This window comes from Nicotiana sylvestris, chromosome 6, assembly GCF_000393655.2.
Source record: "Nicotiana sylvestris chromosome 6, ASM39365v2, whole genome shotgun sequence".
NCBI classification, from domain to species: Eukaryota; Viridiplantae; Streptophyta; class Magnoliopsida; order Solanales; family Solanaceae; genus Nicotiana; species Nicotiana sylvestris.
In genome coordinates this window covers 65,549,591-65,563,593 of record NC_091062.1, presented here as the reverse complement: position 1 = coordinate 65,563,593, position 14,003 = coordinate 65,549,591, and the positions used below count along the sequence as shown (strand labels likewise).

The 14,003-nt window shown below is 35.7% G+C and overlaps 1 protein-coding gene across 1 annotated transcript; it reads right to left on the bottom strand.

Annotated features, from left to right (window-relative positions):
* Positions 1 to 5,964: 5,964 nt before the first annotated feature.
* Positions 5,965 to 6,853, bottom strand: LOC104237286 (uncharacterized). The gene is made up of 2 exons (XM_009791399.1): positions 6,377 to 6,853; positions 5,965 to 6,231 (listed from the first exon to the last, which is right to left on the bottom strand). The coding sequence occupies exons 1-2, from the start codon at positions 6,851 to 6,853 to the stop codon at positions 5,965 to 5,967; spliced, it is 744 nt and encodes a 247-aa protein (XP_009789701.1).
* Positions 6,854 to 14,003: the final 7,150 nt, after the last annotated feature.

Below are 14,003 nucleotides of genomic sequence, written 5' to 3'. Positions count from 1 at the left end.
TCTGCCCTGTCCTGGATCTGCCTTGTACAGTGCTGAGTGACTAAGCGTGCTGAGTGACTGAGTGTGCTGAGTATTGAGCGTGATGAGTGAAAGCGCAGGACAATGAGATTGAGTACTCTGAGAGTATGAGTATATGAGTTTATCATTGAGATACATTGCATTTGACGTGCATATTTGAGATACAGGCATAGAGATGTATTTTCCTCATATTGTACGGTATAACATCATTCATAACTTCACATACACATTGACATGTAGGCATAGAGATGTATTTTTCTCATGCCATTTGAAAATGAAACATTTATCTATTGAAAGTTTTGGGAAAAAATATTTTACAAACTTACTCATATTTGTGATTTCGGTAAAAGATTTGGGTTTTCACTAATATACTTGAAAAGCATGCTTATTTTCTGAAACTGTGAACGAACTAATCATTTTATCTCTGAGTTACTTCTTTTATGAATTTTTAGCCAAAATTATCCCTTATCTTTAGGGGTAGGCTTAACGTTGTCCTCTAAATATAACCCTTAGCACTATTTGTCCTTTAAGTTTACAAAACTTGAGCACTTTTAGTCTCAATAATGGAAAATACTCACTCCCGTTAAAAACCTAACAGAGACATAACACGTGATTTGTACGTGATGCTTAAGGGAAAGAAATACCCACTCTTTCACCCCTAATTCAGTCAATTTCCCTCCTTTTTCAAGAGCCCTTTCTCCAATTCACTCATTTTTATCTCTATTACAGTAGGTAAAAAAACTCTAGCATTCTTGATTACATTTCAAGTCTTTACTACTTGCGATCCCAGCAATGATTATTAGGAGCAATGGTGAAATAAACCCAAGTTATGGTAAGTGTTCTTGCTACTTGTATTTTGTAAATATTCCTTTTTAATTTATTTTCGAAATCTCCACTATTTTTACAATACTTTACTTTCTTTGAAGTTCTATAATATGTGTCCCTTATCTCGAATTCATATAGTATGTCTAAATAAACTTTTAATTTTTTTTAATGCAGATCCTTTGTACGAGGCAGATTATTTTACCATTAAAATAACACACGGTGGTTTAATAAAACTCAAGTCTACAAGGCATTATGTTGGGGTCAGAATGAACTTTATTGACTATGTCAATGGGGCTGAACTAAAGTTGTCGATATTCAAATCTATGGCTGAATTATGCGGTTATGGGAATGACTCAATAACTTTTTGGCACAAGCCCGAGAGGCTAGGTGACAAAATGAGGCTAGTTTCAACTGATAAGGAAGCCGCCGTTGTTGCAAAAAATATTCCAACTGATCGGGTAGTTGATGTGTACTTTGAACATTTGGATTCGTATATAGAAATGGGTATTGAGGATTCTATATGAGGGGCAAAGCAATTCAAGGAATGATAATCATGTTACTGTTGAAGAATATCAAAAAGAAGTTGATGGTGAAAATTCTTCAAGTAGTGAAGATTTTAAAGATTCAGAAAATGACTTATCAGATGAAAATGATTTATCAGAAAAAATTAGAAATGAGAAGCGTAGATATGAGATTAGTGAAGAGCTACAAAGAAAGTTAAATGTTGAAGATGGGGAGTCGGACTGCTATAACTCTGATGACACGATGAGCTTACAAAGTGATGCGGATACCGAAAGTTTGAACTTTCCAAAGTTCAACCCCAAAACAGATGGAAAAAATCCAAAATTGGCATTAGAGTTAACGTTTGGAAACAAGAGAGAGTTCATACATGTTGTAATAACTCATGAAGTTAGTCAAGGAAAATACATAAAATGGCGAAAAAATGACAACAAACGAGTGAGAGCAGTTTGTAGACATTCAGGTTACGAATGGGAGATTATGGCTTCAAGAATGCATAGGGATAGGGCATTTCAGATCAAGACATACAATGATTATCATAGTTGTAAAGGATGGAACCATAAGAACAACACCATAACTTCTTCCTACATTGCAAGAAGATATCTTGATGACATCAGCAGACACAGGGATTGGAATGTCAAGGAATTTAGAAATCATGTGAGTATAGAGTTAAGAGCTCATGTGACATAACATCAGTGTCGAAGAGCTAAGCAAAAGGCGCTCAAAATAATTGATGGAGATCTAAATGCTCAATACAAGGTAACATGGAACTATTGTAATGAAATTGGGAGGACAAATTCAAATACTTCTATCTATATGAAGTTGGTTGAAAATGAGGTTCATAACAAACCTAATAGATTTCAGAGAATCTATATTTGCTTTAGGTTGTAAGGAAGGTTTCAAGAGTGGTTGTAGAAGGATAGTTGGAGTAGATGGTTGTTGGCTTAAGGGTCCAATGTATGAGACTCAGTTATTGACAGCTATTGGAATTGATCCTAATAACAATATCTTTCCAATAGCATATGCAGTTGTGGAGAAGGAAAGAATGGAGTCATGGGCTTGGTTTCTGAATTATTTAAAGCGTGACTTAGAGATTGATGATGATTATACTTGGACTTTTATGTCATATAAATAAAAAGGTTTGATTGAAGCATTTAATGAGGTGTTGCCATTTGTTAGTCACAAATTTTGTGTGAGGCACTTGCATAATAACTTTAAGAGGGCGGGATTTAGTGGTATCTCGTTGAAGAATGCACTTTGGAAAGCCGCAAGGGCATCAACAGAGAAGTGATTTAATACTTGCATGGTTGAGATTTTTGATTTAGACTCTGAAGCTACTAATTGGTTCCGAGACAAATTACCAAGTGAATGGTCTAGATCTCACTTTTCTGAAAATGCAAAATCTGATATCCTACTTAATAACATGTGTGAAAGTTTTAATGGAATGATCCTCGAAGCTAGAGACAAGCCAATAATCACTCTATTGGAAAAGATAAGGTATTTACTTATGGCTAGAATGCAGGCAAATAGAGATAAGGCTGCCAGGTGGGATATTGGTGATATATGTCCTAGAATTAAGGATATATTGCATAAAAATCAAGCGGGTGCTGCGGAGTTCATTCCTAGAAAATCTAATGAGTGGAACTACGAGATTATAGGGGCAAGCATACATGATAGGTGGGTTGTGGACTTGCTAAACAAAATATGCTGGAAATGGGATCTGACAGGAATTCCTTGCAAGCATGCCATTGTTGCAATTTGGGCTTAAAAAGATGAGATTAATTCCTATGTTCATGATTGCTACAAGGTGGAAACATATAGAAGGGTCTATGACTTTGCTATTCTTCCTATGAATGGTCAGCATATGTGGCCTAAGTCCAGCAACGTGCCTCATTTGCCTCCACAACTAGTAAGAACAAGCACAAAGGGAAGAAAGCAAAAACTAAGGAGAAAAGAACCAGATGAAGTAGGAGCAAGTAGAACTAAAATGAAAAGAAAGCAGAATTCCTTGTTTTGTAGCTTATGTCATAATGCTGTCCACAATAAAAGAACATGCAAATTTAATATTGTTCAGCCAGATTTCCAAGTTGATGAGCCTTCATCTTATGCTCCTGCCTCGTCAACTCGTGCAAAGCTTCCGGTATCAATAACTTATAATTGAATTCTGTTTATTAAGTTATTATAATATGAACGAGTAATAGTACCATATATTTTATTTGCAGGTAAGAAGAGGACATGTGGCGCATGAACATATGCAATGTGCTCAAGAATTTGATTCTTAACATGATTGAAGTTTTGATATTGTTGCTACTGAAATATTGATATTTTGTTGCTGAAATGGTGATATTTTGCTGTTGAAATGCTGGAATGAGTACTTTTGCCGCTGAAATGTTGAATTTTTGTTGTTGACATGCTGATTTTTGCTGCTGAAAATGCTGTTTTTCGCTGCTGAAATGCTTATATTTTTGCTGTTGAAATGCTGGAATGCGGTATTTTTCCTGCTGAAATACTAATTTTTGCTGCTGAAATTCTAATTTTGCTGCTGAAAAGCTGATTTTGGCTGCTGAAATGCTGATAGCTTTGCACTTTGAATACTTTTTTTACTGCTGGAATGCTGGTTTTGTAGCCGAAATACTGATTTTGGGTGCTGAAATGCTGATAGCTTTGAACTTTGAATGCTTTTTTACTTATAGAATGCTGATTTTAGTTGTTGGAGTGCTGATTTTTGCCGCTGAAGTGCTGATACCTTTGCAGTTTGAAGGCTTTTTTATCATTGAAATGTTGTCGATGATGAAGATTATTTTTGCTGTTGCAAAGATTTATTTTTCTTCTGTTAGATACTCCAATTCTGCTGAATCTGTTTCTTTTCTTCCTTTTTTTATAAAGAACATTCTGTTAGTTTTTTAACTGAAGTTATTTTAGATTTCTGTTAGTGAAATTTTTTAACTGAAGTTATAATTTTCTGTTAATGAGACTAAAAGTGCTCAAGTTTTGTAAATTTAAAGGACAAATAGTGCTAAGGGTTATATTCAGAGGACAAAGTTAAGCCTACCCCTAAAGATAAGGGATAATTTTGGCTAAAAACTCCTTCTTTTAGCACTTTTATTATGTTATTATGAGTTGTTGTTGGCTATTGGTGTTGGACTCCGATCTTTGTTCTAGCTCGTCACTACTTTTAACTTAAGGTTAGGTTTGTTTCTTATTGAATACATGGGGTCGGTTGTACTCATACTATACTTTTGCACCTTGCGTGCATATGTTGGATGTTGATGTTGCTGTGTACGAGGGGAGCTGGATTTGAAGATATACCTGCGTTCCGGTCATAGCTGCCTGCCTTTTGATCTTGGTAGCTTTAGAATTTTAATCTGTTCATGTATATTTCAAACAGATGATGTACTTTATTTCATACCAGCTTTGTAAATTCTAAATCTTAGAAGCTCATGATTCATACTACCAGTCCTTGGGAAATGTATAAAGGTTCAGTTGTTTTATCATTTATTTATCTCGATAAATCTCATTAAATTGGATAGTTATTAATTGGCTTACCTAGCGGATTGATTTAGGTGACATCACAACTAGTTGAATTTTGGATCGTGATAATTACAAGTTATATCATAACTTTGATACAAATTATTTACAAATCTTGATAGAGTGTTACAAGTTCTGATTGATGCGCACAACTTGGCTTGTTACAAGCCTTGATGGATCGTCATAACTATGGCACAAATTGTGTCAAATGTTTGGTACAAATTATTTACAAATCTTGACGGATTATTATTACTTTCTTGTGTAAAAATTTCACCAACATGTTTTTGCTTCAAAATATCTTATCAACATTTGAAAATGTCTCCAAATAATATTCAATCTTCTAATATCAATTTCAATAATTTCGACTGGTAAAACTCAACCCAAACTTTCAAAAATTACTAGACCTACCTTGTCTTATTCAACAAGTTTTTAAAGGCCAACAAAATTCAATAATGGTGTTCCTAAAAAAAAAATCAACTAAACAAATTCAAATTGTTATGGATATACATATAAGCTCAATGAGATATTATTTACTTAGTTCCAATCATAAATAAGCATTGAGCCTTCAATTTTCTATAGTTCATACCTCATGTTTTGTTAATCTTAGCTATGTGCTCATAATTTATTGAAGAAAAAGACAGAGGAGAAGGAGGAGGAGGATCGGAATAAGAAGAAGTTCTGACAATGTATCAATATTTGTAAAATATTTAACAAAACTTACTTGGATGTCAGGCGGAAGGATACCCAATGAAATTTCTTAAATTTTTGGGTCTGATCTCTCGTCCTTTCTCTTTTATATATGTGACTAGGGGAGGAGTAGCCGGGCTTTGCCCGGGCCCAATGTGAACAAAATTCTCTTTTTTATTAGGGAATTTTACCTTCTATAGCAAACTATTATATTCTATTTATTATAAACCAAAATAATTTTAAAATATTATTATTTATAGTTGCATTTTCTATTTTATGGTAAAATAGATATTTATTTATACCTACCATTGATGCATGAATTATGACAATTATGTTTTTTTCTTTCTCTTCCTTCTTTCAGTGCCACCAGCAACATCAGCGTTACCTTTACGTACGGCTTCGAGGGCGTACTCTACTTGGAATAGGTGCATTAAAAGTGATTTCCTCATCGCCAACTCTCATCTTCAACTTCCCTTCCCTAAGATCAATAAGTGCTCCACCAGTAGCTAAGAATGGTCGCCCCATAATAATAGGTACTTCCTCATCTGTCTCGTAATCAATAACAATAAAATCAATAGGAAGAATAAACTTTCCCACTCGAACTAACACATCCTCAATAATTCCTTCTGGCATAACTAGTGATCTATCAACCAACTGCAAAGTGATTGCAGTAGGTTTAAGCACCCCCAATCTGAGTTGCTTGAACAAAGAGGATGGCATCAAATTTATACTAGCCCCTAAATCACACAGGACTCTACCAACATCTTGTTTTCCGAGAGACAGAGGAATTGTGAAACACCCAGGATCTCAACTTAGGAGGAAGTTTACTCTGAACTCTAGCATTGCACTCTTCAGTAAGTGCAACTGTTTCAAACTTTGTATGTCTTCGCTTGTTTTCCACAATATTCCTAAGATACCTTGCATACTTAGGCACTTCCTGCAAAATTTCCACCAACGCCAAATTCACACGCACTTGGCTCAAAATATCTAAGAATTTCTTGTACATAGCATCATTTTTTTGCTTTTGAAGTCTTTGTGGAAACGAAGGTGGTGGCCTTGTCACAATTTCTAGCTTTTCTTTCTTATTCTCCTCAACGAGTTTAAGAACTAATTCTCCTTTAGGTCTAGCTGTATACTTCTTTTTCTCTGGAACTTCTTTTAATTCTCTTCCATTTCTCAAGGTAACCGCATTGACTTTAGTCTTAGGATTAGGCTCAGTATCACTCGGGAGAGGTCGAGCAGATCTAGTATTTTGATTTGCTGCTAACTGCCCCATTTGCCTCTCAAGATTTCTAAAATCGGTCCTGAGCTAGTGATTATCAAGCAACAACTTCTTCAACAAGTCATTCGTACTCTCTTCTGTTTGTTGGGTGGGTTCTGAGGTTGATTGAAATTTCCTTGGGGTCTATAATGATTTTGATGCGGCTGATTTCCACCCTATGAGAAGTTGGGATGATTCTTCCAATTGGGTTGTAAGTGTTCCCATATTGTGCGTTCTGATTCATTAGACCTCTGCTCTGTTGCCCCACATAGTATATAGATTTAGGATTCGTGGGGCACATGTCACTCATATGACTATCACCATATAGTTCGCAGCAAATAGACATTTGTTATACATGTTGCATCTGTTGTGTTTGTTGAATTGTCATTCTATTCATCTGATTTGCTAATTTTGCTATATTGGCTCTCATGGCTGAGACGTTATCAAGCTCAATCAACCCGGCTGCCTTCTGTTTAATTGCCCTTCGTGAATCCCCATATCCTTGCCAATTATAATCATTAGCAGTGAAGTTATTTAGCAAGAGTTGGATTTTACTGTACGGTCTAGCCATGCAACTATCCCTACAAGCTGAATCAAGATTTATCTTTGATGCATCATCTAGCCCATCAACAAAAGTGTGACCCAATACCTCATCAGTATGACAATGATGTGGGCAGTCTCTGAGTAGCTTCTTGTATCTTTCCCACTCTTGACGAAGTGTCTCGCGATCCTATTGTTCGAACCCAAGAATCTGACTCCTCAATGACTTTGTCTTCTTAGTGGGGAAAAACCTGATTAAGAATTTCCTTGCTAGATCCTCCCAAGTGCGGATTGAGTTTCGGGGCTTCTTTTGCAACCATTCCTTTGCTTCCCCAAGTAGTGAAAAGGGAAAAAGTGTTAGCCTGACATAGTCCTAGGAAACGTTCGAATAATTGTAAGTGTCCGTAATTTCCAAGATATTCTGAATGTGCCTTTGCGAGTCTTCATGAGATAGACCCACATATTGCCCTGTGGATCGAATCAGCTGCACCATGTATTGTTTGAGCTCAAAGTTCCCTGTGATATCGGGCTTCACAATAGCATGAGTCATATTAGCAAGACTGGGCCTTGCGACTTCAATCACCGCACGCTCTTCATTACCTGCCATCTCTATTGGCTGTGGTTGAACTATGATCACTATAAAAAACTGGAATTATCTACGAATGTCACCGCTAATCTATCATTAAAACACTCGTAGCTATCAGAATATTTTTTATAATCTGTTGCTAATCCATCGCTAAATGAGATTAGCGACGGATTTTTCTGTTTTGCTACGAAATTTGTCCGTCACTAAAACCTGATTTTTTAGTAGTGGATGTCCAACTCTACTTCTATTCTAGTTCTAGCTTTGACTTCCCTCCTCACTCTGTGAAGTGTTCGTTCAATTTTGGGATTAAGAGGAAGGAGATAGTTTGCGCATCTACTCCTCCGCATTCAAGAGAAGAGCCTGTGTTAACACAAACAAGGTAAACTAAAAATTAAAGCTTGAACAAATAACTAATAAAAGCTTAACTCAGTCAAGTAGCTAATTTCTAAGTCCCCGGCAACGGCGCCAAAAACTTGTTGCAACCAAAAACACTCACGCAAGTGTACGCGATCGTCAAGTAATAAAGTAATGAGTAGAGTATCGTTTCCACGAAGACTTGTGATTAACTATTGACTGAGTCAAACTCAATTAACTTATCGATTCAAGAGATTTTTCACAAAATATAGAAGTCACTAATTTACTACTTAAAACTATCAAGCAATTAATTAACTAAAAATCAACCGAACAAATAGCAATTTCAAATAACAATCAGTAGGAGAGAATACTCCAGGGTCACGGGCTAGCTAACAATCGTATTGTGTTCTTGGCTTGAAATGACTAATTGATTTATCTGGATTGTTGATTGACAGGGTTGATATTGCTCATAAGAATCTGTCGAATTCTTAGTCGCCTATTCAAGCTAACTTAATGCTTATATGTCTATGGAATTAAGATTAACAAAAATGCATTTATACTTCCTGTATTTCAACCAAGCAAGACAATTAGGTATATGTCTATCCTAATTATGAATCCGTTCCCTGATGCCCGGGTTCAAGAACTTGCTTTATTAATTCTATATGCAATCTAGAATTCCCACTTTCGAATTCAACTCTAGATTCGTGGATAGCATTTCACTGTTAGCTATTCAGCAAAATAATTGAGAACATAATTAAATAAACGACCCAATATGATAAAATAAACTTCGTCAATTAAGCTTCAAACATCAATATTCATGTTTCGCCCATGACCCTAGAATAATAGGGTTCTTAGCCACGCATGCTCATGGTAACAATTTCAAGTAATTCCCAAGAATACATAAAAATCAATAAAAGAAGGAAAAAGTAAGAACTCAAGACGATTCCGTGGTTCTCAAGCTTTGTCGTGGCTTTTTCTCCTTTCCCAATATGTTAGATGACCTAAAGGAGGTGTTTTTGGCTTATATATTGCGTACAAAAGTCGTGGGCCAAAGTTCTCCTAATCCTAGTCCGAATCTGCTTCAAGGATTGATGCTGGGGTGGATGCTTCGCATCCACCTCGTCCTCCCCTTCTCAGCTTCGCATGCTAGGGTGGATGCTTTGCACCCACCCTTTGTTCCTCAATCTCAGCTTTCCCAGGTGCGGATGCTATGGGCCGACTTCATTGCTAAGGGTGCACCAAGTAACCTTCTTTCCAAGGTTGGATGCGACGCATCCACCCTCTTCTCCTCTAGTTGGAGCATCTTTTCTTCATATTTTTGCACTCCAACCACCCTAAATCATCACACACAACTCCATTAGTCATAAACCCAACAATTAAACCATGTTGGGTATTTTTAATACCAAATGCCAATAAAAAGCGGTTAAAACATGGGTAAAGTAACATCAAAACATATAGAAATATGCCCAACATCATAATTCTATTCCCTTTTGTTTGTGTTATGTCATTTAGGCCTTTGTAAATCAATATGCTATTGTTTGCCTCTGTTCGTATTCATGTTTGTTTTAGCATTATCATGTACCCTGTGCTTTTCTATTATCTAAACCAGCTCGAGTTATGAGTTTCGAGGCATGCCTGTTATATGTGTGCAATTTGAATAATTTCTTATTACCTTCAGCCTGCTCTGCAATTCTGATCACATATTGATCTTCATGAGCCTTTTCTTATGTCTTGCCTTGGATTCTTGTATTCTTAAGGATATTATCTCCTGCCCAGAACCTGCTTGAGTGAATTCCTTTCTAATAAACCCTTCATGTATGTTGTACTGTTTTCCCTGTTTTATGCTTACATGAGTCTTATGTGTCATTTACTGTCTCAGTGTTTTAGCCAAACATGTTGCTCTTTAATGTGGTGTTTGGTCAATCCTACACTCTTTAGTATTTCCTAGGCTTCTAGTTGAATCCCAATACACTTAGTTTCTATTATTATGCATAGTCTACTTGCTTAAGTTCTGAAGTGTGTATGTTCTATTTGACCTTAAGATTGACATGTCTTCCTACCATGATATCTTTGGACTTGGGAATCTTTGTGTTATACTTAGCATGATTATTGACTCTTATTGACCATGCCTACTTGCTTATTTACTATGTGTAATTTTCATTCTCTGACTATGACTCTATCAGTCCTTCATGACTTAGATTCCTAGTTTTAAAATCTATTTAGGCTAATTCTGGTTCATGCTTTATTCTAAACTTGTTGTTCTAGAAAACTAAACATGTATGTGTGCTTACCCTGTTAACCTAAGTGACATGCTTCCCCAACTCTTCCAATGTTGCGCATGCGATACTCTTTCACTTGTCGTGAACCTATGTTGTTAGTTTTTTCATGTCAAACTCACCATGTTGAAACTAAGTTCTACTGGTTCTCTTAGTTTCATGCTCAAGCCTTTGTTTGACCAATCCTATCACCCTAGCTTCTAAAATGCAAGTGCCAATATGCTTTATGTAAATCCTGCTAAATTTCATGTAATCATGTCCCTATGAGGTATTGCTTCAGGGTTGTTTAATTGATTGCCATGTGTGGTTTGTTAACTTATATGGTTAAGTGGTTAATCTGTAATTGCTGGGCTTGGTATGAGTTCATGTGTGGCCATGTCCTGTACAAATGGACACACTCTCCTGTTTGAGATGTGTTTGGATCTGTGTCTGCTATTTGTGCAAGTAAGAATGTTGAAGGCCCAGGCAGTACTGGATTATTTCATTTGGGCTTGCTCTTGGGCCTGCAGTTGTTCAATGTGTAATATTTATACTTATATTCATTATTTTAGAGATGTAATAATTTGTAAACAAAACAGTTGGGGAATTAGTGGAATGGGGGAACCGATATCCTTTAGTTTTCGTATGAACGGGTAGAGAGCATGCCTATAGGGTCTACATTCTTTATTTTTTTACTTTATTTGATATGCTTTATTTCTATACATTAATAGAAATCATGCATATAGGAACTCAAAAACTTTACTTACTTAACTTGTCTAATACCCGTATATCATCAGAAGCATGTTTGTAAGAGTTTAAGTGCTCTACATGTTCACATGTCTACTTCTATGGCTATTAGATAGTATGCTTATAGGAATCAAATGCCAACAATAATATGCTCAACATGAGTGGTTGCAATATGATTATTAGATAGCATATATGTAGGATCATATGCTAACATTCATATAACTACCATGCCTATAGGACTTTAATTGATTAACTAATCGATTGTTTCCGTTGTTCTTATTACACTGCACACCTAGATAGCATGCCTATAGGAATAAGCATGATAAAAATGCGTTCAAATATCAACTATTAGAAAACCTACCTATAAGATATTGTTATTCGCTTAGAAAGCATGCTAATAGGATCAAACATGGGTAATTCTGGGTTTTCAAATAGTTTCACTGCCCCATTGCGCAAATCACTTAGAGATCATGTCTATAGGTTTTATCATACATATACTCTGTAAATTAGATATCAATACTGCCCATAAGATGTTTCTTAAATTGGTATCACATAGAAGCCATGTCTACATGCCCTAAACAATGCTAATACACCTCGATTCGGAAACTGCCTTGTAATAACCCGACCGGTCGTTGTGAGCTTTTTCACTTTTCTCGCCAGTTTTCGGGCATGAAAATCCCCCAGTGATGTATTATAACTTATGTAAATCGTTGGTTTTGGTTTTCAGGGTAATCGGAATGAATTTGGAAGAACAGTTCCCAATTTGAAACTTACAATTTGAAAAGTTTGACCAAGAGTTGACTTATTGGTATATGATCTCGGATTACAATTTTAATGATTTGGTTAGCTCTGTTAGGTGATTTGGGACTTAGCAGCATGATCAGAATGCATTTTGGAAGTCCGTGGAAGGTTTAGGCTTGAATTGGCGAAATTGAGATTTTTGCGTTTTCCGGTTGATAGGTGAGATTTTGATATAGGGGTCGGAATGGAATTCCGGAAGTTGCAGTAGCTTCGTTGTGTCATTTGTGACGTGTGTGCAAAATTTCAGTTCATTCAGGCGTGGTTTGGTCGGGTTTTTTTTATCTAAAGCGCAATTCGGAAGATTTTGGAATTCTTAAGCTTGAATTTGATGCAAATTTGGTGTTTTAATGTTGTTTTGAGCGTTCCGAAGATTGGAACAAGTTTGAATGATGTTATGGGATATGTTGGCATGTTTGGTTGAGGTCCCAAGGGCCTCGAGTGAGTTTCGGATGGTCCATCGGGTCATTTCATGTTTTGAAAAGTTGCAGAAATTGCTGATCAGTGTTGCATAGAAAATGGCCTTCGCGTTCGCGAGTAGGCCCTCGCGTTCGCGAAGGGTTAGCTGGTGAAGGTTGGAATTTTAGCCTTTGCGTTCACGAGGCAGGCTCCACGTTTGCGAAGGGGCTGTGTGATTGGTCATCGCTGTAGACATGTGATTTTTGACCCTCCCCAAGATTTTTCATATTTTAGCACGTAAATATTTAATTTAGGCATAATATAGATATTTTAGGTAATTTTGACTCTTTTACTTTATTTTATTACAAGAAAATAAAAATTACAAAAAATATTTTATTTTTATGTACCTTTCATAAAGTAAAAAAATACAAAAATAGTACCTTATTTTTATCTTTATATAATCTTGAAAAATACAAAAAAATATGTAATAGTTTCATGTTTTAATATAATTTAGTTTAATTAATTAGAATTTATTTTTGCATCATGTAGTATAGTTATCTTATATTAAAGGAATTTAGCTATGGTTTTAAATAATAATTTTTGGAGTCTTCTTAGCCCAAAATTGAGACACAAAAAGACATGGTCCAACCTAATTACCCTTAATATATTCTTCTCAACCCATTAGCCCATTTAAGTGCAAGATTTAATCTTAGCCATCTATTTCCTTCTAATCCAATGGACATTATCCCTTCCCACTTCCATATAAAATACCCAATTATAAAAATCCTACCCTCAAGATTTCAATTCCTAGACCTAGACAACCCCTAACCTAGAGAAGATCAGCCGCTTCACACAAAAGGGAACACAATTTATCAATTAAAAAACGATTCAAAAAGCAAAAGCGAGAGCGAGAAAGTGTTGGATTCGCTGAACCAAAATCTGAAACACTTCGTCGACGAGGCCCTTAACTTCATGGTCCTGGTTCCAGCAGTAAGAAAAAGAATGTAAAAATCTTCTATTGTATTACGTATCGCTATGGGAGTTTCCCAAGGATTAGCATATCTTCATAAAAAATTACTTTCCCATTTACTTTATCGAAACTTGAAATCGACTAATCTTTGAGGTAACTGAAGTTTCTTTTTCTTTTTGTTTAAACTTTATTTTGCTGGCCATTTTTTTTTTCTTTCTGTTATGTACTTTTATGAGTCAATTCTTGAAGAGATCAAATGTTTGAATAAAAGAGTTGTTTAATTTTAGTTATTTTTTTATGGATTTGTTCATAAAGTTTGAATCTTTATGTTTTTAATTGAAGGATCTTTCCTAATCTAGATCTCTTTTCAACATAATATTCCCATGTATCAAATGTGCTATTTCTAGGAAGTAGTGCCTATATCAGAGAATTCGGGGCCTCCATTTCTGCCTTTTCATAGTTAATTAATTCATGGCCTCGCAATAATCTCAAATTTAGGAAAATAATTATGAATAT